The 27281-nt window shown below is 40.1% G+C and overlaps 1 protein-coding gene across 3 annotated transcripts in view; it reads right to left on the bottom strand.

The window, feature by feature from the left end:
* The window catches only part of LOC127449667 (protein TANC1-like), a 134001-nt gene that overhangs the window by 43538 nt on the left and 63182 nt on the right, over nucleotides 1-27281 (bottom strand). For 2 of the 3 annotated variants that reach the window (XM_051713219.1, XM_051713220.1), the window contains 6 exons: nucleotides 21660-21781; nucleotides 17981-18191; nucleotides 15083-15355; nucleotides 8157-8282; nucleotides 7628-7912; nucleotides 2379-2512 (listed from right to left, as the gene is read on the bottom strand). In XM_051713219.1, the coding sequence (XP_051569179.1) occupies nucleotides 2379-2512; nucleotides 7628-7912; nucleotides 8157-8282; nucleotides 15083-15355; nucleotides 17981-18191; nucleotides 21660-21781 (1151 nt within the window). Of the gene's footprint in view, nucleotides 1-2378; nucleotides 2513-7627; nucleotides 7913-8156; nucleotides 8283-15082; nucleotides 15356-17980; nucleotides 18192-21659; nucleotides 21782-22021; nucleotides 22063-27281 lie in introns of those variants that run through there. The other variant, XM_051713221.1, reaches the window with a different exon arrangement.

Here is a 27281-nt window from a genome sequence, read left to right as displayed (position 1 = left end):
CTCACGTGCCAACGCGATTACATCAAACACGCATAATGCTGCTGACCGGAAGTGATGATTTATAGTTAAAAAGTACTTAAATATTGATCATTTTCACACCAAAAAATGATCATGTTTCTTTAGAAGCCATTAATTATCGTATGGATGACGTTTATGCTGACTGTCTGTTCTTTTTGGAGCTTCCAAAGGCGGATCACCATCCACTTGCATTTTAAGGACCTGCTGAGCTGAGATATTTTATTATAGATTTTATATATTTTACTTCAAATGTGTTCTGCTGAAGAAAGAAATTCACACACACCTGGGATATCATGAGGGTGAGTAAATGATGAGAGAATTTTCATTTTTAGGTGAACTATCCCTTTAAAACTTTACATTTATTAAATAAAATATGTTCCATGTATTTCATTTTACTAGCTATGCATTCATTTTTAACTTACCATTATCTTTAGGTTGATTATCACTAATGCACAAGTTTGCTCTTTTCATTTTCTAAATTGGACATTCTAAGGGTCCGTTCACACAGAATGCATTGGTAACACTTTACAATAAGATTCCATTCATTAACATTAGTTAATAGGTCATGAATAAACAATGAACAATATATTTATAACAGCATTTATTAACCTTAGTTAATATTAGTTAATAAAAACACAATTGCTCATTGTTAGTTCATGTTAGTTCACAGTGCATCAACTAATGTTAACAAATACAACTTTTGATTTGTAAAATGTATTAATACATGTTGAAATTAACATTCACTAAGATTAATAAATGCTGTAAAAGTATTGTTTATTGTTAGTTCATGTTAACTAATGTTGTTACCTAATGTTAACATATAACTAATGTTACCTTAGTGTAAAGTGTTACCAATGCCTTCTCCTATTAAAAAAGCCAGAACTTATTAAAATGCATCTTGAGACACCTGCATGCTGTGCCATTGTTCGTCTAGACACAGCATGCAGGTGTCTCAAGATGCATTTTAATAAATTCTTTTAACATAAGAGACACAAGAACTTAAAAACCGAGTCCCATGACATGAAATGCTGAAAAATCAGTGAGACGTGTCGCAAAGGACATCAAAGACCTTCGTCTAGCACTTGTTGACATAGAAAATCAATTAGAAAACAGCAGACGACGGAAGAAAAAAAAAAGTGTCCTGTAAGAAAAGCCCCTAGAAATCGATTTTGAAATGTGATGCCCACTTTTAACCAAAAGCTAATGATAGATAAACAAATAAATCCATCCATTATTTTTTATCGTCCATCTAATAATTTATTGGCTTGTAACATTTCTAATTATGTATTTAATGATTTATATACATATTTAACAATTTACTAAATCCCTCAATACATAAAGCCTGCGTCACTGAGACAGAAACACAAAACAATCCTCGCTGAATTGCGCTGCATAACTGTTAAGATCAGACTGAAACGATCAGGGACCTTGTTAAATATAAACTTCATCTGCTTCAGATTCTTCATTAGTATTTGCAGAGCAGCAGGTGCTACACAGCCAGAAAAAGCACTAGATTTAATGAACTTTCCCACAATTTATTGTTTGTTCTTTCAGTAATTACGTCAAGCCTGCTTTGTCCTTATTACGTCACTGTGACTGGACAGGTCGAGTGTCTGACATTGACAATGGCAGTCACGTGTTAATGCAATCCTCTCTGTGATGTCACAGAGTTGCGGCAGTACAAAACGAGCTGTTTTTGCAGCTTAGTTTGATGGTCTCCATGGACTGGAGAGGAAGTTTTGAGTTCTGAAAGTTGTAGTATGTTTTCCTAGTAGATCAAGCTTTTTTATCTCAAAAGATGGGGAAACAAATTCTCATGATTCCTTATGATATTAACCCTTTAAAGTTTGTTACAATATCATGATTATGACAGAAAGAGCCCCAAATCTTTTCAAAATACTGGGGAGTCAAATGCTGCTTTTGAACAGAAGTGAGAATTAAATCGTAGCCTGAAATGACTTTCTACAGGCAGATGGCTGATTAAAAAGACGTGACGAACACTTAACAGAAAGATCCACGTCCAAATGTAAATGGAAAACACAGTGTGCATACACACACAAACACACAAAGCAATGTGTCAAATATGTGTGTGGCATGCCGTTTTTTCCGACACTAAATGACACATCTAAAACATTGCACAAAACATCCTTTGAATGTACAGCATGAATAAACATGAGCTCTGCTCTGAGGAATCTCTTATTTTGCTGTAAACAATTTTGAAGTGCTTCCTATTTTTTAAAGGCACTCGTTAATAAAAATAAAAAAGTATTTGTGTATATCGTTAATCACAAATCAGGAGTGTTTGTATTGTTTTTTTGTTAAGAGAGATTGTGTGCATCTGAGTGCGTTAAAGTGTGTACCTTGCTAGCTAGACGTTTAACTGCCCCCTCTCTCTGTCGGTGTGTGTCAGGGGTTGGGGGGCAGCTGTTGCTGCGGAAGGGGCTCTGTGAGGGAGGGTTCAGCTGATTGGCTTGATGGGGATCAGCCCCTCGATCTACAACACAAACACACACAATTATCATTTATCACATAAATTAAATGTATTACACACAAATCCAAATAACCATCCCTGCCTTGAAGGAATAGATCACCCAAAAATTTTAGTTCCAAACTGTAGCACTTTTTTTTTCTCCATGGAACAAAAAGGACATATTTTGAAGAATGTACTGGCCGCTCTTTTCCATGCCATTCCATAATGAATGGGGAACTGGAGCTTTCAAACTTAAAAAAGGATGCAAAAGCACCATTTAAGTTTTAAGGTGGTCAATATGATTCATGCGCTATATGCTGAGTCTCCAAAAGTCAAACCCAGACGTTATTCACTGAAAATCTAGACATCTGTTGTTGCTCTTTTTAGCGTGTTATATATGTGAAGTAACAGTGTCAGGCTTGTGGACGAATCAATCTTTTTACTGAATCAGTTGATTCGGTTCACAAAACCAGTCTGAGTAATTTGTTCTTGAAACTGACTTCAACTCACTGACTCAATTACCAGCTCACTGGAAAGGAAGATTATCAGTAAATAATGACGTATATTTTGGTCCTTTTCTCACTCAAAAGCACACACAACCAGTGGATCAGTGGATTTAATTTTAAAATTGACACTCACCATTTTAAAAAGCTTGTTGCAGGACGCTCAAAAAAACGGTTCTTTGATAACAGGTGTGAGGTATCTCACTATAGGATTCGCCTCAGGCGTATCAGACTCTGGAAGCAATGACACCACATCAGCTGACAGACCAATCACAGCAGTGATAAGGGAGTCCCACCTCCCTATATAAGACACCACCATAGGTCCCTTCTTTATTCTCAGAAAATCTTTTCTCCGTGCAACTTCAAGGCAGGAAGTGTGGTGAGATACCTCACTCCTGTTATCAGAGAACTGGGGTTATGTGAGGAACCTAAAGTTCTCTTTCTAACATTCGTTCGGTATCTCACTATGGGATATAGCCAACTCTTGTATTGCAGATATGCTGTCTGAAGCAGTAGTGTCGGTTCTACACAATCAACACAAACCCAATCAAATTCGCAAAGAATGGATATGTGGGGAGAACAAATAATACACTTGTGCTTTCACAGTGTTATTTTTGTTGTTTGTTTTGTTTTTTAAACATCGGTAGATTGACTGCCCACACCAAGGACTGAATGAGCCAATGACGGCTCTGTAATATCCAGTCTGTAAAACCTGACATAAGTGTGAGGGGATGCCTAATTTGCAGCCGCACAAATGTCTTGGACTGAAATGCCCTTAAACAGCACCCAGGAGGTAGGATGAGCTCTCAAGCCCTCCGGAGGTTGCAACCCCAGACTATTATAACTAAATATAATAGCCTCCACTACCCAATGAGACAGGCGCTGTCATGATATAGGTCTGCCCTTATGGGAATCAGCCCCAGAAACAAAAAGCCGATTACTCTTCCTCAATGACTTAGTTCTCTCCACGTACAAATGTAGAGTACAAACTGGACGCAGACAATTAAGCCGCTCGTCCTCTGACGAAGAAAATGGCAGCGGGTGAAAAGCCAACAAGCCCACCAGCTTACAGCTGAGCATGGAGTCGCTCACCTTAGGCACAAAGGCTGGATTAGTCTTAAGAGTCACACTCGACAAATCCACCACAAAACACACACAAGAGTGATGAACCGACAACGCATGGAGTTCACTAACTTGCTTCACGGTCATCAGAGCCAATAACAAAGCTCCCTTTAGCGAAAGGAGCTTCAACTCTATACTTTCAACTGGTTGAAAGGGAGGCTGAAAAAGCGCGTTCAGAAACAAAACTACCGGTTTTGACACCCTGTTCAAACACCGAGCACCCCTCATAAACCTGCAAACAAGCGGGTGTTGACCCATTGTATTCGAGTCAATTCCCACATGACAAGCCGATATGCAGCAAGATAAACCTTAACAGTAATAAAGGTCCTGCCTTTATTTAAAAGTTCCTGAAGAAAACGCAAAACATCTGCCACCGAACAGCAAAATGGAACAATGTGTTTGTGTGCACACCACTGCTCAAACAAACTCCATTTGTGGAGCTCGTTAAGGCAGCCCTCGCGCTCTGAATCATTTCAATTACCCTCTGTGGTAAACCCGTGACACTCAAATTTAGCCTCTCATTGGTCAAGCCCAAAGAGCTCCTCCACTGAGGTTGGGGGGGGGGCTGGGGGGCAAGGCTGGCCGTACAAGAGTTGTATTATCTCTGCCAGCCACAGTTTCCCCGGCCAATCCAGAGTGATCAGTATGACTGAGTGACCGTATTCTCTCACTCTTCTTAGAGTTGTAATGATTAAACTCAGTGGGGGAAACGTGTAGTGCGTTTGGCCACGGATGCGCTAGTGCATTCACACCCATAGGAGCACCGTCTCTTGTCAGAGAGAAGAACAGCGGGCAATGAGCATTTTTGTGCAATGCGAAGAGATCTATGGCAGCTCGCCTGTATCTCTCCCACAGCTGACTCGCCACCAGAGGGTGAAGCTTCCACTCTCCGTACAAAGGATTCCCCCTGGACAGGAGATCAGCTCCCAAATTAATCCCTCCCGGAACGTGCGTTGCCCGCAATGAGAGAAAGCGCACACCGCTCCACACGTTCAGCTTTCGTGCCAAGCTGTGAAGTCGCTGTAAACGCATGCCCCCTTGTCTGTTTATGTATGCCACTGTTGTCATGTTGTCCAATCTGACTAGGACATGGTGGCTTTGAAGGAACAGTGCAAAGTGCTTCAATGCTAGAAACACAGTCAGTAACTCCAGAAAGTTTATGTGCCCATGGCACAGTGACACAGGCCAAACCCCATTCACTATTCTGCCTCTGCACACCGCGCCCCAACCTGTGAGTGATGTGTCCGTCATCACCACTTTCCTCAGAGAGACCACCCCCAAATGGGTTCCCTCTTGAAGGAAAGCGGGAATTCGCATCCCCTTTGACGTCACTGTCACCATGCGATTTAAGTGGTGGAGAGGACACAATTGCTGTGCTGCTATCCAGTGCTGAAACTCTCATTCGCAATTGTCCCAATGGAATGACTGATGCCGTTGAGGCCATCAGACCCAATAGGCATAGACACAGTCTGAATAAAACTTTTTCCTCTCTGAAAAAAGGGACAAACAGCTGCGAATCGATCCGATCCACTCCTCTGACAGAAACGTTCAATACAGATTGGAGTTTAATCTGAGACCCAGATATATTATTTCCAGTGAGGGCACCAGACAGCTCTTTGTCTCGTTTATTTTGAAACCTAAGTTCTCCAAATGAGACACCAGCGCTCTCGTATCTATCTCTGCTTGCTGTCGTGACAGAGCACAGATCAGCAGATCGTATAGGTAAGTAGACACTCTGAGACCCGTTAATCTCAGTGGAGTTAGCGCTGCTTCCACACACTTGCTGAACACTGTCTGTGCTAGCGACAGTCGGAAAGGCACCATCAAAAATTAGGTTACCTAATATTCCTAACCTTAGGAATTTTCTATGTGACGGGTAAACGGCAATGTTAAAATATGCGTCTTTCAGATCGACTGACGTTAATCAGTCTCTGGGATGAATAAATGGAGAGAGTGTTTTGAGGGTGAGCATTTAGAATTTGTACCTTCTTGAGGTGTTTGTTGAGGTTCCGCAAGTCTAGAGTGGGACGGAGACCTCCCCCTCTCTTGGGGATGATGAAATACCTGGAGTAAAAGCCCAGACAGCTGTCCTCCGCCGGTACCACCCTCATAGTGCTTTTGCTCAGCAAATTGGCTATTTTTCCTCCAAAATCCAAGCTGACTCCCCCTCCGCTGTTGACATTAACACCTTGTTGAAGAGAGGTGGTTTTCCAGCTAATTGCTGGCGATGACCCACATTTGGGTCCTGAATCCAGATTGCCCACCTATAAAATGGGTTGGGAACCCAGAACGTGACGGCTGTGGAGCTCGAGCAGTGACATTTCGGGGAAGGCAAGTTTCAAACGCCTCCCCATATTCTTCCTTAAATTGCACTGCTGCCGCACTGTAGATACCGTACACCCGAAAAGGGCTTTCGGTTCCACCAGGACATCCAGGAAATCCGTCTTCTCTCTCAGACAAGCCCAGCCAAAGAGCCAGTTCGCCCACGATGGTGAGACCCATGCTGCGGTCGCAGCTCTTGATGGCTTCTCTTGATGTGCGCAGGTTGAGAACCGCAATGACGCAGATCTCTTCCCACAATGCCGCATCCGGCGCCCCGGTGTCAATTTGCCACCTCATCTCCTCCGTCAGCTTGGCTTGATACACTGTGAGGAGCGAGATGGCATTAAGAGCCCTTACGGATAAGGCTGAAGATTGGTAGATCTTCTGATAAATGGAGGCCGACAATCTCTCCGTCCATCCCGGCAATGAAGGGGGAGTGGACGAAAAAGCCACTTGACGATCGGGGTGGAGGTGATTCACCACCGATGCCTCGACTGGAGGGGGGCTGGACAAAGTGAATGGTGATCAGACCTTTATAGCTCCAAAAATCACATGAAGGAAACACAGCATTAATCCATATGACAGTGTTTAAATCCAGATCTTCAGAAGTGATATAATAGGTGTGGGTGAAAGTCACATGTGGTGCCTATTTAGTTTCACTTTCACATCTGACGGTGAAAGTTAAAGTGGAGATTTAGAGTAAAAAAAGGACTTAAATATTGTTCTGTTTTTCAACCAAACCTATCATATCACTTCAGGAGACACAGATTTCACCAGTGGAGTCATATGGATTACTTCTATGTTTCCATTATGTGATTTCTGGAGCTACAAAGGTCTGATCACCATTCACTTGCATTGAATGGACCTTCAGAGCTGATATGTTCTTCTAAAAATCTTTGTTTGTGTTCTGCTGACGAAAAAAATCATACACATCTGGGATGGCATGAGGGTGAGTAAATGATGAGAGAATTTTCATTTTTGGGTGAACTATCCTTTCAATACAAAACAAAGGATCAAAGGATAATGGTTGTATAAATAATCAGATTTTTTTTTTTTTAAACACAGTCAATCCCCTAAAAATACATAAACATAAAAAAAATACCACACACACAACCAAATATTTAACTGCTTAATGGTTTTCTCTTCGGTAAGAATAATTGTTGTGTGAAATGCATGCAAAGGGAAGTCTTACTCTGTGGTGTAGCATCGGGACTGTTAGAAGCGATCTGTCTCATTCGTCCACCATGACAGCTGAGAGCCACCAGCCGTGAGATCACCGCTGTCTTCCCGAAACCGACGTTGCCCACAATGACGACCCCTCTACCCTCACCGAACTCTCCTCCCCCCGTCAGGACCTCCTCTAGCCGCGGAAAGAGCCAATCACGGCCCACAAATACTGCGTCCATATTGACACTGGGCACCTCAAACAGCAGAGGTTTGAGCATGATATCCACTGGTTTGTAGGGTGCGAGACGAGCTGCAGGATTCAACCAAGACAAGTGTTAAAATAAACTGTTCAATACGCATACACTAAAATCAAACTAACAATCTGTTAAGCATTATCTAAAATTTGTAAATATAACTTATTATTATAAAAGGTTTATAAAGTATTATCAATGAAAGTACAATAGAAATTTAAACTCCTAAACTACTTTTCTGTTCTACAAGGTAAAGAAAGTTTGGATCTTGTTTGGTAGTGTGAAGTGATTGGTCAGCAGCACCTTTAGTTTCTTGACTGCGGCCACCTGTATGAGCTCCATGCCAGGGCAAACGCATGGAGGAGCGCTGGGGAGCATTTCTCTGTTCATCCAGGTACCGCAGCTCCTCCAGTTTAGTACTGCTGGTAGCTACAGGAAGAAATAAAGAGAGAGAGTCATTTAGGCTCATGTTTGGCACACAGACAGCAGAGAGTTTACGTGCCACCTCTGTGATCTCTGTGAACAGCAAACACAATCTGTTGCTGAGTGTGGAGAAATATGTGTACCTCATTGATACGTACACACAGACACACATAGGGGGGAATTCCCCAAGAACAAATTGTGTCTGCTGATAGTGTCATTTATTTGCACACACTGACTGCGTTGTTTAAGCACCTAATTCACGAAAATAACTGTGCAAATCGTGTAATGGTGCAAAGTTCTAATCTGCAGAAATTATAGTGAGGCATCTCAGTGCAGTTATACTAAATATTAGCACTCTTGGAACTCTGCTTGACCAATAAAATGTCAGAATTAACTGTTGAAAAATTTACTGTACAGCACCACTCCACCACTATAATCTAGACACCTGAACCAGCTCTTTAAACCGTGCGGTGCTATTTCTGCGCATTTAGGGTGCCTAAACGGGATTGTGGGTGTTTATTGAAAAAGGTTTTTTGCTGAAATCCGGCGTGTATATCAGGGCTTTTCCTGGGTCAAAAATGGTCTTCGGTGGTGGCAGACGTACACGTTTATCACGATACAGTTTTTTTTTTTTTTTATAATTGCAATTAATATTCAAGATGTGTTGTGGCATTTCATGTTTGTAATAAATATTATTTATTTTTGATCATCTGAGCATCTAGAAACTTCTGAATTCAGAGTTTTTGTACTTTAAGGTACTGTGGGAAATCAAACTAATTGAACACCTTATTTCTATAGGCCTAGTTATAATGTTTATGATTTGGGACTGTGCTTCCATAGTAAATATGTTTGCTTCCTTCTCCATAACAGATATTGCTTTTCTTTGATCAGACTCTTAATGATTTAGGAATCATTTTGATTTTGAGAATATCTGAAGGCAAACCAAGGGCCGGATTCACAAAAATGTTCTTAAGAATAAAAATAAGAAAGTTCTTAGGGTAAAATCTAAGACGTTCGTAAGAATGTTCCCAAGTGCAATTCTTGAAAAATTCTTAAGAAGTTCTCAAATATTTTCTTAAGAATGCCTTAATTTTATTTTCTTAAGAATAAATTGATAGTCTTTGACACTGTCTGATTATACTAACCTGCTCAAGAGGTTGCCTTGTCTAATACAACAAATTAAATACTTCAATGCTGTTTAATAGTAATGATAAATTCTGAGTGACTCCAGCCAGGCTTCCTAAGCAACCAAATTGGCCCGGTTGCTAGGGAGGGTAGAGTCACATGAGGTAACCTCCTCATGGTTGCTATAATGTGGTTCTCGCTTGTGAGTGGATGCCGTGGAGAATAGTGTGAAGCCTCCACACGCGTTATGTCTCCGCGGTAACGCGCTCAACAAGCCACGTGATAAGATGCGCGGATTGACGGTCTCAGACGCGGAGGCAACTGAGATTCGTAGAGTCACTACGCCACCACGAGAACTTAGAGCGCATTGGGAATTGGCCATTCCGAATTGGGGAGAAAAGGGGAGAAAATATTTTTTTTTATACATTTATCTATTAAATATCTATCCTTTTAAGTAGCAAGCACCTTGCTGTCATTTTGTTAATTCAAATGATAGATGTTTCTATGGACTCCAAAGATCGTGAAGAGAGAGCGCTATATTGAATTGACTAGCATGATCAGTCACCATATTAATAATTAAGCTTCAAAACATTATATATTTTGTGTTTGAATTTCGTGACAATATTTACAGGGTTTTAAAGCTGAAAATAAAAATAACAAAACACAAAACAATCAAAAACGTGTTTTGGGATAAAAATCACATTTCTACATAAACAGCCCATTGCGACTTCCGATTTAAGACAACTGTGAGGTTATCCTTACTTTAATATGTTATTTACAATGATTTTTAAGAAAAAAATTGAATTATTCTTAAGTTTTTTTTCTTAAGAAAAAAGATACAAACTTTCCTAAGAAAGTTTTTCGGGAATACAAAATATTTTTTTCTTAAGTTAGAAATTAAGAAGAAAATGGTAGTTAAGAAGAATTTTCCTCTTAAGAACATTTTGTGAATCCGGCCCCAGGCCTGATTGTTTCCTAATATCAGACAGGAAAATATTTTTTTTTACACATGACTTTCTTCATAATTTATAAAGGTCAATGGCAACACGCACGTGAGCATATTCAGTGTTTAGAAACTGCAGAAAGCAAGATGAATATCATAAAAGTTGCTTCGCCCGCCGAAACATTTTCAATGCAGGAAAAACAAAACAAGAATTATTTACAGACACAGAAAACTACACACAGAGACACAGCAGGCTTGTTTTACCCATCACCCAGGCAGCTCATAAATCATCAGTTTTATTTAATCCATCAGTCACTCATTTCATTCATCTTTTTTTTACCCACCACACCCCTCCCTCTCCTACTGTTCATCCCTGTACAATCCAGCCCCATAATCTAATCTGCTTGAAACCCATAATCTCTGCAGACTGGCATTAACACACAGATCATGACTGTCGTTTGTCACGTTGCATTTGTTTGTGAACAGACAGAAATGCACTATGAAAAGGGAAAATCTTCTAAACTCAAACACCCCAAACATCATAATCCAGCCCTTTGATGCTACAAAGATATAAATACCTTCACTTTCATCATCACTCTGTTTAAGACAAAAAAACACCACAGACAGGCACTTGGCAAGACTGTTTGCTTTGTTGGAGTCATTCTGTATATCTGACTGTATTTTCCCAATTCAGCTTTACAGCAAGAGGAAATCAAAGCCACACATTTGCAGAGCTTTCCATGCACCTCAGGAATAAAGGCAGCCAGGCGGTACAGCGTAACGATCTTTTCCCTTCCGGTACATGCCACTATGTCAAGGAGCCCAGCAACAAGCTCATTCTAACACAGTCATTGAAAACACACACATACAGTACACACAGCTGTGAGGAGACAGCTTGATCCCCAGTTGAGTTCTCAAATAGTCACACTGTGTCAGCCTGTTCATAACCTTTATACGGCAGATGACATGTGCAGCTAGCTTGAAAGGCATATCAACACACACACATAGATCCATAAATCATTTTCTGCCTTACGAGAAATAAAAGCAGTCTTGAAACTAGGGCTGGGCGATATGACCATATATATCATGGCGACAATATAAAGTGTCAATTGATCGAGATTTTGCTATATTGTGCATATCGCGATATGTATCCATGTGTGCGGCGTGTGCGTATCTTTCAGTGGGCAGGGCTTCATGTGAGACTGACAGAACTGAAGAGACATGGACAAGGTTTTTCAGGCACTGAAAACTTCAATGAAATTCAGCAAATATAATGACATTCACCTTGCATTCAGTGCTAAATTTGCTCCCAATCGGACACGCGCACCTGTTTCACATGAGTGTTGCGCTCGCTATCTCTGTATGGAGTTATATTAGTGCCACAATTCTGCACGCACAAAATTATATTTTAAGCGTGCGCAAGATGATATTTTCAGCATGATAAAAGATATGTTGCACACAGAGCGGGTAGGAGGAGAAAGCAAAATGTACGTATTCTGAGCAAATTCACATTCAAATAAACTTTATTCAAGTGCAAAATTTTGTTTGCTCAAAATTAATTTATCTTTGCAAGAAGATACATTGCTTTACAGTTCAAGCGTGTGCAAAATAACTTTTTGTGCGCTCAAAATATCATCTTGCGTGTGCAGAAATTTTTTTTGCACTCAAAATATCATCTTGCATGTGCAAAATAACTTCTTGTGCACTCAAAATTTAATCTTGCGTGTGCAGAATTTTTTTTGTGCTCTCAAAATATCATCTTGCACATGCAAAATAACTTTATATGCTCAAAATGTCATCTCGCACATGTAGAACATTTTTGTGCGCTCAAAATATACTTTTGCGCATTCAGAATTGTGGCACATATATAACTCCATATCTCTGGAGCACGCAAATGCATGCGAGTGCAGCAGACTTCCCGATATTTGTGCTCCAGAGACAGGACAGCATGGGATCACTCGCGTTGAACACTTACATGATCCATTTGAGGTATTTTATTTATTTATTTATTTATTTATTTTTTACCTTAAAGCACTATCAGCAGCTAGACAGCTCAACAGTCTAACCACCACTGACAGGGACAACAACACTGTAATGTGCCAGATATAGGGTTTTTAAACTTAACCTGATCACCTTCACTAAAATTCCGTTTGAATGATATTAGATATAAGGAAACAAACCGGCCATGTTTGCCTTCTGATATTCATATATTCTCTATTTATATACTTAAATCATTAAAGGGATAGTTCACCCAAAAATGAAAACTCTCTTATCATTTACTCACCCTCATGTCATCCAAGATGTGTATGACTTTCTTTCTTCAGAAGAACACAAATTCTTCTTCAGAAGAATATTTCAGCTCTGTAGGTCCATACAATGCAAGTGAGTGGTGATCAGACCTTTGTAGCTCCAAAAATCACATAAAGGAAACAAAAGTAATCCATATGACTTCAGTGTTTAACTCCATATATAATATAATAGGTGTGGGTGAGAAACAGATAAAAATGTAAGTCCTTTTTTACTCTAAATCTCCACTTTAACTTTCAGATGTGAAAGTGAAACTAAACAGGCACCACATGTAACTTTCAGATGTATAAGTGAAAGTGGAGATTTAGAGTAAAAAAAAAAAAAAAAAAAAAGACTTAAATTTGAATCTGTTTCTCACCCACACCTATCATATCACTTCTGAAGACATGGATTTAACCACTGGAGTCTTATGGATTACTTCTATGATTCCTTTATGTGATTTTTGGAGCTTCAAATTTTTGGCACCCATTCACTTGCATTGTATGGATCTACAGAGTTGAGATATTCTTCTATAAATCTTTTGTGTTCTGGTGAAGAAAGAAAGTCATACACATCTGGAATGGCATGAGGGTGAGTAAATGATGAGAGAATTTTCATTTTTGGGTGAACTAACAGTTCAAGTGTTTGTTTTCATTGGATATATTTTACTTATGTATTATTTTCTTTGTTGCATTGCTTTGAAAAGATGTTCAGTTTCTTAAGGCCAGTTTATAATAATAATAATAATAATAATAACAATCAACAACAAATCAGACTGAAATGTGGCATAATGTGAAATTTAACAGTATGGTAAGGTTGATGTAAAAATGGAGTGTTTTTTTATTTACTTTTTTACTTTAACTATGTTTTTCAAGTTACGAATAAAGAGAAAATTATCAAAGGGGAATTAGTTATTTATTTATATATTTAATCCACTAACTTGAGTGGCAAAAATGGTTATTTCATATATAACCCATTTTTAGATAGAAAAAATACTACACTGTGATTTATATATCGTTATCGTGATATACAATCTTTCATATCATTATTTAATATTTTAGTAAAATAGCCCACCCCTACTTGAAACTACTTTGAGAATACAGTGGCAAGAATCAAGTATATCGCAATTTCAAGTATACAGCCTAAATACAGTATTCTTTGTAATACAGTTTCTTTCTTTGAATATAGTTTGTACAGATTAAAAACCCTGATATCAGGGGGCCTGGGTAGCTCAGCAAGTAAAGATGCTGACTACCACCCCTGGAGTCGTGAGTTCGAATCCAGGGCATGCTGAGTGACTACAGCCAGGTCTCCTAATCAACCAAATTGGCCCGGTTGTTAGGGAGGGTAGAGTCACATGGGGTAACCTCTTCATGGTCGCTATAATGTGGTTCTCACTCTCGGTGAGGTGCTTGGCAAGTTGTGCGTGGATGCCATGGAGAATAGCGTGGGCCTCCACACGCACTACGTCTCCGCGGTAACGCTCAACAAGCCACATGATAAGATGTGCGGATTGACGGTCTCAGACATGAAGGCAACTGAGATTCATCCTCTGCCACCCAGATTGAGGCGAGTCACTACACCACCATGAGGACTTAGAGCGCATTGGGAATTGGCCATTCCAAATTGGGGAGATAAAGGGGAGGAAAAAAAACTGATATCAGGGGTTTTCAGCCTGTACAAACTATATTTAAAGAAATCTTGGGACCCCCTACACAGACTATAAGCCCACACAAGGACCCCCAATGTCTCTGTAACACTTTCTAAAAAGTTCCATTAATAACATTATCACATATTTTTACTTTCGATATCATTAATGACTAATTTTATAGAAATATTTTAACATTTTTATTCCCGCAGACCCCTGGTTGAAAACCCTGAATCTATAAGATAAAAGCCACAATTGGCATTGGGAACCGAGAACCAGGTCTTATTTCGAATCCATTCCATTTTTTTTAAAACATTACCGCAACCAAAGGATTTTCATAAATTCAGTTCCATTCACAGTTTTTGAACATGCATTCTTTGTGCACGTCCATGCTAAAATATTCAGACAGCGTTTCCTGCACTACCGTTCAATGGCACTTCAACATCAGCAGCGCAGAACATACACATGACCAGTGTAATCTGATTCGGAACCAGTCAGTTCTTTTGACTCTATAGCACGAAACATACAGCGTGACCATTGTAGTCTGATTCCCAAATAAATGCATCTTATGAGTTTGTTCTTCGGAATCTAATCCGCAAATCATACAGCGCTAAATTCCGAATGCAAGATTCCTACCAGGCGGTTCTTTATAGTGAATGAAAAAATGACTGCAAGGAGCCGGAATCGTTAAGAGAGATCGGAATTGAAACTGGAATTCCCATCCCATCCCATTCCCTACTCACAACTGATCTACATTTTTACATTGAAAACACAACTGGTATCATGAGACATTTCATTACTCACCTGCCACTGAATTTGGGCGTGGCATAATCAAAGAAGTGCTGTGGTACGTGATTGGTCCATCCACAGGGGACGTTACGATTGACCCCGCCCCTCCGGTAGTGCCTGTACTCTCCTGGTCTTTGCTAGATACCGCCGGCTCCTCCTGAGTGACGGTAGTGCAGGGCGGATGAGAGCCATGCCCGCTCTCGCCCCTTAAACCTACACTGCCATCTTTCGCCCACTCCAGACTAGAGCCACAGCGCTCTTCGTTCTCACTGGAACTGGTGACTGTTGCTGCAGGAGAGAGAGACAGAGAGATGAAGGTGAAAGAGGTGTGGGGGGAGGGGCCAGATTCATGAGAAGGACACAGGAGGAGATGAAGACACAAAGGACAAAACGGCACATTGCTCAAAAGAAAACAGGATTTAACTATCAAAGAAGAGCTTAACAAACAATGATCTCATTAAGTGTGATGCCATTAAATTGGACTGATTAAAGTCATTGCTGTCAGGTATTTTACTTTTATGCAGTAGTCTTTGACCTTTCTTTACTGCAAGCAAATAGAAAAACAATCTGGGGCTTTAAAAAAATCCACTGATGTCCTACTTCAAGAAACCTCCGGCAGAACTCAAATAAAGGCACAACGCTGTCCCAGTTTTGAAAGAGCGTATCTCAGACTCAAGAGCATTACCAGCTCAGGCCAATAAAAAACTCTGGAAAGTTAACAGACAATAAACAGCTTTGATAAGTGGGTGTCAGGAAGTCCCGGTTCTCACTTCCTCTCTCACGTACGCTCGTGTTGTCGTTATTTGGAGTTGTAGTGAATTCAGTAGTGCATACTTTCATCGCTCTGTCAGCATCTCCAAGTGTGCAGTAACAGCATTACAGCTGGAGGGAGTGAAATCAACCCCTTTAAAGAACTCTCTGACATAATTGTTAAAGTTGTAAATGCAAATAAAGACAGAGGGAGGGAACTTGATCGAGACCCCCAATTTACATTTCACTTTCCACTATTAAACCATGCAACACGAAGCTTTGATCAACCCTAATCATGATTCAGTGTGCAAATACTGCACTGACATCATCGCTGGCAACTTACATTCTATCAGTGCAAGATAATGTGAAACTTTAGTTTCTTTAGTCTAACAAATAGATTGCAAAGGTAGAGGTGCTGAAGCCACAGGAAAGTGTTAAACGGAGGTTTCTCTCAAATGTATGACATAGACAGTAATTGTGTTTTTCTAGTTATTTTGATCATTACTTTATGACGGTCTCAGACGCAGAGGCAACTGGGATTCGTCCTCCGCCACCCGGATTGAGGCGAATCACTACGCGACCACGAGGACTTAAAAGCACATTGGGAATTGGGCATTCCAAATTGGGAGAAAACATTTTTTGGCGGCCCCTGGGGGTCCCTGGGCACCAATTTGAAAACTCCTTGATTAGACAATACAAAAAGTGTCTTTAGTAATCAAAATATTTAATAGCCCACAGCAATACATTTTGTAATTGATTTCGTCAATCTGTAGACTTACACCACGACACGCAATAAAAGGTATCTTTTCCATGTCAATCAGAGTTTTTGTCCTAACCAGACACGACAAGCGACAGGGCTTTCTATTTTTGGAATGTTACTATTACTGCGACGTCACGCCAGGCAGTGCAGTCAACAAATAGGTCTAAAATAACTCTTATTGCAGTAAACTAAAGCAGATGTCTCATTAGCCGGTTCAGAACAATTAAAATTTTGGCCGAGGGTGTCACACGTCTACCGAATGTTGTGCTTGAGGTCTCTTTCTCTTTAGCCGGAACTCTGTCTCACACACACACACACACACACAGGTTCAGAATGGTAGTGGGGAGACATCCTGGCTCATTCCAACTTTCTTTCCGCTTCCCTGTTACGTGGAGATCGGCGAAATAACAACAGGAGTACCACGTGAACATATACAATCGTAACAGACTGAAGAAGGATGCGATTCATGAAGTAACTTTGCCCTGTGTATGTGTGTGATTGTGTATTTATCCACTCGGGGCTTGCCGTAGAAAGCGTACGGAGCTTCAGTGAGAAAATGAGTTGCGTTCAATAAACACACTGTATTGTCTGTGATTGCTCTGATTTCTACATTTTATTGTCAATAATCCTTATTTTAGTGCATGAATATTATGGTGTCATGTCTAGTGTGGACAGGCAGATAGCTTGTTACTGGAATCTTGTCGCATCTGGTTAGGACGAGGTGTTACTGTAGGCTGTTCTCACAGGACACGTTCTTGCATTCTGTCTGTACACGTGTCCAAAACGAGTTTTTGAAAAACACGTCTCGAGACCCCGACATGTTTTTGTGTGGTGTGCAGCTGTCTTTGAACAGCTGTCGAAATGTACAGCTAAAGTTTTGCTGACTGCCCCCTGCTGACTGCGACTCGCAAAAACATGAAGGTGAACCTTAAAGCTTGAATTGCTCTGTTGGTAGGGAAATTCCTTACTACAAAATGTACGTAAGGTCAGGGGCATGATTAATTGTGTTAAGTATTTGTTTAATACGCTATTTTTTTTTCATAATTAATCACACTGAATTAACGCGTTGAAATGATATATCTCGATATGTAGTTGTTTTTCTGTTGTGTGTATAATTAATTTGTACAAGCCCTGGCAATGTAGTTTTGCTGCGAAGCACAATATAAAGTTTGATTCTGTATATTGAAACTGCTGCAAGCATGTTTTTGAAAACCATGCATAAATTGTCTCTGTCCAACAGATATAACTGAAATAGGTGTCCTGAGAAACTCAACTCATCTCTGTGACAGCTCTAGGCTTTTAAGCAGCTGGAATCTTATTAATTGCAGAAATGCATAAAAAGAATACAAATTAGCAAGAAGGATTTATATAAATGTGGGATTTAAAAATTCTTTGTTTGTTACCTATGATGCCACTGTCCTTGCTCTCCAGGGTGGAGCTGGGTGTGGTGATAATGGTGGAGGCGGAGGTGGTGCAGGAGCTGGAGCAGATGACGGGGGCCCTGCTGCTGGAGGAGCTCTCAGGTAAGGTGGAGCAGGGGCTTTCAGCACTGGGAGACGCCGTACTGTTAGTCAAAGTGGAGCAGGGACTCACGCCTTGACTGGACACTACACTCTACAGACAGAGAGAAAGAATAAGAATGAGAAAGAGGAAGGGGGTGTGATGGGGTGGATATGAAGCAAATAGAACAAATATAAACAAACATAGCATGAAGGAAAATACAGGACAGAGGAGGAAAAGCATAAAAAGGGAGAGAGGAGATAAAGTGATAGGTTGAAACAGTTAAAGCTTGACTCTTATGTCCACATAAGTGCAAGGCCAAAAACACTCCAACCATCACACAGATCTGCATTTTACCATTGTTTACACTGCCAGTAATTTACTTTAGAGGCAGGTCCGTTTTTAGGCATAGGTGAACTAGGCGGTCGTCAAGGGGTATTATGGCATTTCCCTCTTTTCAATTGTTAATCTAAGGTCATTCTTAACCCTGGGTACATGATAATTCTGGGCTCATATTTTACCCTGGTTTAGTAACTAATCCTAGGTATTTATGTCCTGCGGTTTCACACAGTACATTTGTAAAACCTGGTTTTACATACTTATTTGTACATTTATAAGGTCAATAACATTGATTGGACGAATACAGCTCGCAACCACCGTTTATTACTGCTTATCTATGGAACGCCGTATTGGTGAAAACGTGGCATGTAAACCCGCTCTCTATATGTCTTACGTCTTCTGAAACATACTACGAAAACACATGTAAAAGCAACACTGTCTCTTCATAAGTACAGTTAATGCATTTGCCACCACTGTTCAACATTTTTTTAATGGTTTCCCTAAGACAGTGACATCGTGTGAAAGTGTTTTTAACAGCACAAACCGTATAAATACTTAAAGTAACAGTCCACCTCAAAATTACAATTCTCTCATCATTTACTCACCCTTATGCCATCTCAGATGTGTATGACTTTCTTCTGCAGAACACAAATTATGACTTTTAGAAGAATTTCTTAGCTCTGTAGGTCCTTACAATGCAAGTGAATGGGTACCAACTTTTTGAAGCTCCAAAAGCACATTAAGCTAACATTATAGGAATCCACAAGACTCATATCATCAGAAGTGATACAATAAGTGTGGGTGAGAAACAGATCAATATTTAAGTCCTTTTTTACTATCAATCTCCAATTTCACTTTCACGTTCTTCTTCTTTTGTTTTTGCCGATTCCCAATCTTCATGCATATCGCCACCTACTGGGCAGGGAGAAGAATTTATAGTAAAAAGGACTTAAATATTGATCTGTTTATCACCCACATCAATCATCTATGAAAATGTAGATATAAACACTGGAGTACTTCTATCCTGACTTTTTGTGATTTTTGGAGCTTCAAAACTTTGGCACCCATTCACTTGCATTGTATGGACCTACAGAGCTGAAATATACTTTGAAAAATGTTCATTTGAGTTCTGCAGAAGAAAGTCAGACATATCTGGGATGGCATGAGGGTGATTAATTATTGGTGCAGGGTTAAAAGCGGTGCTTACCCAGGGTTAAAAGTGACTCAACACTTTTAAAAAAAGAAAATCAAGTTTCACCCTACATTTTTTTCTCGTTGAGAATTACACAAGTAAAACAGGTTGTGAATACCATTTCATGTTGACATTAACAAGATCAAAAGAGCTGAATGAAGAGATTAGCCCCCAGAACTAGTACAATGAATGTTGGGAATGAGAATTATGTGTAATCCACCTGCCGCGTGTCTGGAGGAAGCGCTTACAGAGTATAAACCAACAGAACCAAGATTTTTCCTGCGCTGTGTGACTCCTGTTTTCATACAGAGTACATAAAATCCTAGATACCACTGTCCTATCCTCTTACTTCTCTCTGCACTCTATATGGGTCAGGGAGAGTGATGGTGTGTGTGTGATTGAGGGGAATCAGTGTACCCCAGAGAACTGTTGCCTACCAGCATTTCACCAATCGGCCTGCAAAATCAGAATGGTAAAGAATCAGCAACGAGTTTGTGGGCAAGTTTGCACCATTGCCTGATCTGCAGAATTCCTTTAGTGAATCTGCCGCTACACCAGCGTGCTCAGATTTGACCAGCTGCAACTCATTCCCCGCTCAAGCCTGGTTCCAGTCTCACGTGAAGCACGGCCACCGATAGGTACGCACACGCTGCTCACATGGCTATTTACATATCGCGATATAGCAAAATCTCTATCGGTTGATACTTTATATTGTCGCCATGGTATACATCGTCATATCGCTCGGCCCTACATTCCAGCATCATTTGTCTTCTCGGGGACAAAGTGTATTACTCACCAGCGGCAACATCTCAGGCTGCTTCTCTCCACCTCAAGACAGCTTCTTTCCCTTTATAAAGCATCTGTGTGTGTGTGTGTGTGTGTGTGTGTACATCACCAAACATACATAAGCCAGCATCAATACGTAATAGATCATGTAGAAAAACAGAAGAGCAGATATGCACTAGAATCAGAGAGCTTTTTTTTTTTTTTTGACAATCCAAAGAAGGACGTGAATCATTTGTGATTAAACATAAATGATGAAGAATATTTGTGGAAAAATTCTGCAGTATGAAACATGGGCCAAGAACAACCACAAGACATAAAAAACGCTGTGTAAGCCTCTTCAGAGTGACTAAGATCCTAGATACACAGCTCAAAACCTCTGTACTGTATGATGATGTGTGTACACACACACACACACACCGCATCCTTGATGCAAAACATTGCTTGAAATGTTAGGAGCTGATTTGACCACCATGGAAATAACAAGACATGAAAAAAACAGAAAAAAAATACTAAAGCTAAACGAAGATCAAAGTTTGTCTTTGTGCACATCGGGAACATATATTATAGCTATGTACTGGAAAACGAAATGAAGACATGAATCAAAGGGTCCTGCTCCATCAGAGACAGACTTTCAGATATGTATCACTGAAAAAGCTTTAAGTTAAAGTCACTCTAAACACTCTAAAGACGCAGCTCTTCCTGCAGTGTTTTTGGAGTGAAAGTCTGATTCTGATCTCCAATAATGTAATCAATCTCTCAGTTTAGATCACCTGACAGAATCAGAAAAGGATAGAACAAAACATTGACATGCTTTTTCCTCATTTTGAAGGATGTTACCTGCAACCTCGTCTCATAGTGAAATGTGACTCTATATACATTTTTGCTAAGCTTGTTAAAAGTGTCTCCAGGTACAATTCTCTGCATTTTCCAGGTGAAATGAACACTAGAGGCGCTACAACAACTGTTTGTTGTTTTACTCGCTTTTGGCGCCCCCAGCTGGACATTTCAATGGAAACCTGCAGCCAAACGTGTTATACAGCACTTAAATTCTGAAAAGGCAAAAATGTTGTCATGTTCACGTAAATTTCATGAGATCAGGCTGGTTATCTGCCTGGTATTTCATGGTCTGTTCTCTTCCATTCTGTACATCTATGCAGACAGCAAACAGACTGTGTGCGGATTTGTATCAGAGTGCCTAAAAACAAGCTGTCTGTGTATGTTTGTGCATGTGTTTGGTTGTTTAGACCTGTAGGGTTCATGTTTACCTGTTTCTCCTCCATGTTTGTTTGTGATGAGGTGGGGATGGTGTCTCCCAGCAGGAAGCCCAACCGTGTCATGAGCTCCTGGACAGCCGGGGAGGAGCCAGACTCAGCCGGCGACAGCAGCTCTGCGCACACACACACACAGACACACGCATTTAAAGGTTAGGAGAGGATGCACACAAAAAGCCCACACCCAACTGCAGGTATACACACACAAACAACAAACTCTTTACTGTACAACCACGTGCATGCCAACACACAGGTCCACTCAACATTCAGTCTAATTACAAGATGACATATTCAACAACACTATGCCTCAAATGAACATGAAACCAGGACGAAACACAAATCTGACCAAAACTCACCAAGATCCAAAGGACTGGTGTGGCACTTCCTGTGCTCTCCTCTCCTCTCACTGCCTTTCACAGGCTCCTCTGCTCTCTCAAAATCTCTGTCCCTCCCTCTCCCTCGCAACTGTTCTCTCTCTTATAGTCTCAATCCCTCCCTCTCTGTTGCCCTGTATCTCTCTCTCTCTATTTTACAGCATACAGTCTTTACAGCACTCTGCAGAGCTTCAGACAGCCTGGGTTTGCTATGCAGTTGCTGTGATAACCAAGTTACCATCAGTAATTCAGAAGCTGTGTGTGTGTGTGTGTATGTGTGTAAGAGCGTGTGAGAGAGAGAGGACAGGATATGAATCTGAATGAGCAGAGATCTCACTCGTTGTAATCACTGGGCCATCTCTCAATCTCAGAGTACGATTGACTAGATATACTCACACACGCGCGTATTCATTCATCTTCTCACATGACCCATCACCATCCTGCAATTCACAGCCTGATCTCATAAAAATGATGTGACTGTGGCGACATTTTTGCTAAATTAAATTATGTGGTTTATTACACGTATCACCGGCTGTTCTGATATGTCCACTGTGTGGCGCTAAAATAGAGTTAAATATTTTCCCAAACAGATGAGGATTTTAACATTATTGTTCTGTAGCAGAGCAGGATCTTTATCAAAATGTACATCAGTTGAAACCATCCAGCTGTCAAACAGATGTCATTCCTTTAAGACATTTCAAGGAAGTTATTGGGACGTTAGGCCCTTCTTTGCTGTCTATAGTAAATAGCTTGCTCGTGTCAGGATGTGTCCCAGAAGAGTGAAAGACTGACATAGTTCAACCGCTTCTGAAGAAGCCTTCGTTAGATCCTTCGGTTGCTAATCTCAAAATTACCTTTCATCTCAAAAATAATAGAGAAAGCAGTAGCTAAGCAACTGTTGGAGGTAGTTTGAGAAATTGCAGTTAGGTTTTAGAGAAAATCACAGTACAGAAACTGCCCTTCTTATGGTGGCCAATGATTTATTGATGGTGTAGAGTGCTTCATTTTAGCATTTGCAGCGTTTGATACAGTTCATCATTCAGTTTTAATTGATACACTGAAGAGATGGGTAGGAATATCTGAAATGGCTTTAAACTGGTCTGTTTGTCGAATAGGAAATTTGTATTGTCTGTTGGAGATTAGATGTCCTCCTCTTCAAAAATTAATTGGTGTGTTCCGCAAGGATCACTGTTAGGGCCAATATTGTTTTCTCTATATATGCTACCGCTTGGTTCTGTGATTTAAAAACACAATTTAAATGTTCATTGCTATGCAGATGACCTACAGTTATACTTGTTGTTGAATCCCAATGATTTGACTAATTTAAATGTTCTTCAAGTGTGTATAGCAGATAAAAATGTTGGATGGCATTTAATTTCCTTCAGTTTAATACTGATAAAACAGAGGTTGTTAGAATCTGTCATGATTTAAAAAAAAGTCAGATTGAGTCAGCACTTAATCAGGTGGTCCCAAATTTTCAGCAGGTGGTGAAAAATTTGAGAGATTATTTTGATATTAATTTAAATTTGGAATACCATGTCAGGAAGTTAGTTCACTCTTGTTTTTATCAGTTAAGGAACATTTCCAAGTTGAGACATGTCTTGAGTTTCAAGGATACAGAGGAGCTCATATACGCTTTTATTTAGTCTTGCCTTGATTACTGTAATACCCTTTTTTCAATGTTAAATCAACGCGCTTTAGCATGCTGCAGCAAGTCTTTTGAAACAAACTAGGTCTTTTAATCATATTACTCCAGTTTTAGCTTCTTTGCATTGCCTACCAATTCATTTTAGGGTTGATTTTTAGATTGTATTATTTGCATATAAAGCATTACATGGTTTGTTGCCAGATTATTTAGCAGAACTTTTAAGACCTTATGAAACAGTTAGACCTCTTAGATCTTCTTGTCATGTACTGTTAGCTGTTCCAAGATCAAGATGTATAACAAAAGGTGAAAGAGCATTTGTAGTGAAGGCTCCACAATTATGGAACAGCCTGGGATTTTAGATCTGCTGAATCTATGTCTGTTTTTAAGTCTTGTTTAAAAACTAATTTGTATAAACTTGCTTTTACTGCTTTGCACTTTTTTGTTTTTACCTTGTGTTTTACTAAGTGTGTTTTGATTTTTTGTATTGTGAAGCACTTTGCGCTGGATTGCTGAAAGGTGCTATATAAGTAAAGTTTTTATTATATTATAAAGTTATTATTGTTGAGTTTTAAATGAACAAAACTGACCTCCCTACCCTAAACCTTAAACCTAAACCTAACTGAGTGTCATAAAAAGCAAACATGAGATTTCAAATCTAACTACTTCAAAAATGACTAACAACTGTCCTCTACAAAACAGTGCAAGAAGAACGCAAATTACCCACCAAGGGTCTGCTCAAATGTATTCTTGCGCTAACAAAAATAGAAACAACGAATAGAACAGAACTCAGGTGTCTCAAGATGCATTATTTAAAGGTTTAAGTTCTTTATAAATTGACACACAGTCTAAAAAAAGTGCCGCTACTGTGTGAGAGGCTGAAAAAACAGTAACGGTCAAAAAGGTCCGTGTAGTGCATGTTTACATCGAAAAAGTTCTTGAAACGGCAACAACGCATTTCGTTTCAACTCTTTGTACACCTACATTAAGTAAAAGCAATAGTAAAAGTGACGCTTGCTGAGGCAAGCATGACTAACTAGATATTTAAACCAAGTTTAATTCTCAACACCAGTTTACAAATTACACTCACACACAGTTACACACATTATATGTAAACTACACAGTGTGACATATTTACACAATTACAACATGTAAATAAGCAGGGAAGGCTTGTGTTTAAACAATGCAGCGTCCCTTAGGGCAACAGGCCACTGTTCATTACCATACTACACCCTGTCAGCAATACATTACCTCCTTCTGCCTCTACCCCCTCCATCATTCTCTCCCCCTCTATCGCCTGTTAACATCTCCTACCATCAGGCTGGCTTTACACACATCATTTCATAATAGATTGATTGCTTTTAACTGACTGCAGATTTTGCATTTAAATCTCAGGCAAAACCCATCCTTAATAGAATGTTCATTAAATATGTATTAACACGCAATGAAATGTGCCATAGAATGTGTTTCCTAATTAAACATCATTTGTTCAGATTATCTTTACATGTAGCGAGTGAGACGGGGGAATGAGAGTGGATTGTTTCTGAATGCGTTTGCAGTAGTCCAGAAGTCTGCAGCCAGATCTCCTCTCTGCTGGTCTCAAATTTATTTGTGTGTGCCAAAGGACACTCCACATTTCACTACCCTTTTACTTAAAAAGACTAGATTTACACTGAACCACTTCCTACATGCACATGCGCACACACACCTTGTTTTTGCAGGGCACTCAAGCAGTAGTGTAACGGTGCCTGCTCATTTTGGCAGTCCAAAAGTCTAGAAGTCTAGTAGCACTTGTGTTTGTGTGTGTGTGTGTGTACTTGTGAAAATCCCTTCAGAACTCTTGCCAGATTCCTTCCTGATTGTTTGATTGAGCTATGCAAATCCAAAGTCTTTTCAAAGTTTGATGTAAGACAAATGGAATAAACCTGAGCAATTCATGCGATTTCATTCAAATACAAGCAGCAACACTATAAAACTACTCTACTCCATCACTTGCTTGAATATAAATGGAGAACTGCACTGTTTATATGGCAAAGAATCAGATATTGGTGTAATTTAGACATATAAGTGCTCTTTGTTTCTTCCCGTCCCTCCATATCTCTTCATTTCCTCCTTCAAGTATCCAAATCTCCATTTCTGCCCATCTCCCAGACAGTGAATCAGCCTTGATCTCACTCGTCTCATTTGGCCACTGTCGTTTTCATTTTCTACACGCTGAAATCTATTTGCATGCTAAAAAGCTCCGGAGCACCATCCCCCCTACTCTCCATCCACACTTCCACCTCCTCTCCATCTCTTCTGATCAGACGGTCGCTTTCTTCCATATACAGATTATGTAATGAAGGAAATACCTTCCGAGTACACGTGCACGATGCTACCGATGAAAAGAAGTGTGGCAAGAGTTAGTGCTTGTCTGTGTGAGACAGAGAAAGACTGAGAAAACAAGTAAGAGGCAGAAAAGGATAGAGAGATGAGAAGGAGAGATGCGTCTTTGTATGGAGGAGTGTGAAATAAAGGGGGAGGTGGAGAAGAGGATGACGGACAGAGAGCAAGAGAGAGAGAGAGAGAGAGAGAGAGAGAGAGAGAGAGAGAGAGAGAGAGACATACAGTGGTTAGAGGAAAATAGCATGAGTGAACAATAGCCACACAGAGACGAGAGTTTCTGTCAGTCAGTCAATCAGATGCAGGCACACAGAGAGAGAGAGAGAAGAGAGAAGGTGGAGTTCAGGAGTTCTACAGATTCATCTGCTAGCACAGTTTCTGTCTCCTGTTAGTTACGTTTAGTTTAATAAACAATTATTTCACTAGTTGTAAACTGAAAGAATAAAAGTGTTATTAAAAAGTCTTTCAAATATCCATAGTTCCAGTCCTAGATGTTAATAAACGCTAAAATGCATAATGAAGTAACAGGTCTACTGATGATCATTTACAAGTAGACACTTGCTGATATTCAATAATAAGGTATACCGTGATAATTAACATGCACAATATATATATTTTTTTTCTCCCAATTTGGAATGCCCAATTCCCACTACTTAGTAGGTCCTCGTGGTGGCGCGGTTACTCACCTCAATCCGGGTGGCGGAGGACAAGTCTCAGTTGCCTCCACTTCTAAGACGGTTCAATCTGCGCATCTTATCACGTGGCTTGTTGTGCATGACACCGCGGAGACTCACAGCATGTGGAGGCTCATGCTACTCGCCACGATCCACACACAACTTACCACGTGCCCCATTGAGGGCGAGAACCACTAATCGTGACCATGAGGAGGTTACCCCATGTGATTCTACCCTCCCTAGCAACCGGGGCAATTTGGTTGCTTAGGAGACCTAGCTGCAGTCACTCAGCATGCCCTGGATTCCAAGTCACAACTTCAGGGGTGGTAGTCAGCGTCAATACTCGCTAAGCTACCCAGACCCCCTCAACATGCACAATACTGTTATCGCGAGCACTTCAAAATACAGTGAAAATTTCTAGATAACCTATTAACCCAGTCAGGAACTTCTAACTGAAATATGATACTTAATCAATTTGCTAATAAAACAATGTTTTAAATGAAAATGTGTTCTTAAAACTAAGGAGTGTGTGATATAAACA

The sequence above is a fragment of the Myxocyprinus asiaticus genome, chromosome 12 (genome assembly GCF_019703515.2).
Source record: "Myxocyprinus asiaticus isolate MX2 ecotype Aquarium Trade chromosome 12, UBuf_Myxa_2, whole genome shotgun sequence".
Classification (NCBI taxonomy): domain Eukaryota; kingdom Metazoa; phylum Chordata; class Actinopteri; order Cypriniformes; family Catostomidae; genus Myxocyprinus; species Myxocyprinus asiaticus.
Note: the sequence above shows the minus strand (reverse complement) of the source record. Positions and strands in the feature narration are given on the sequence as shown.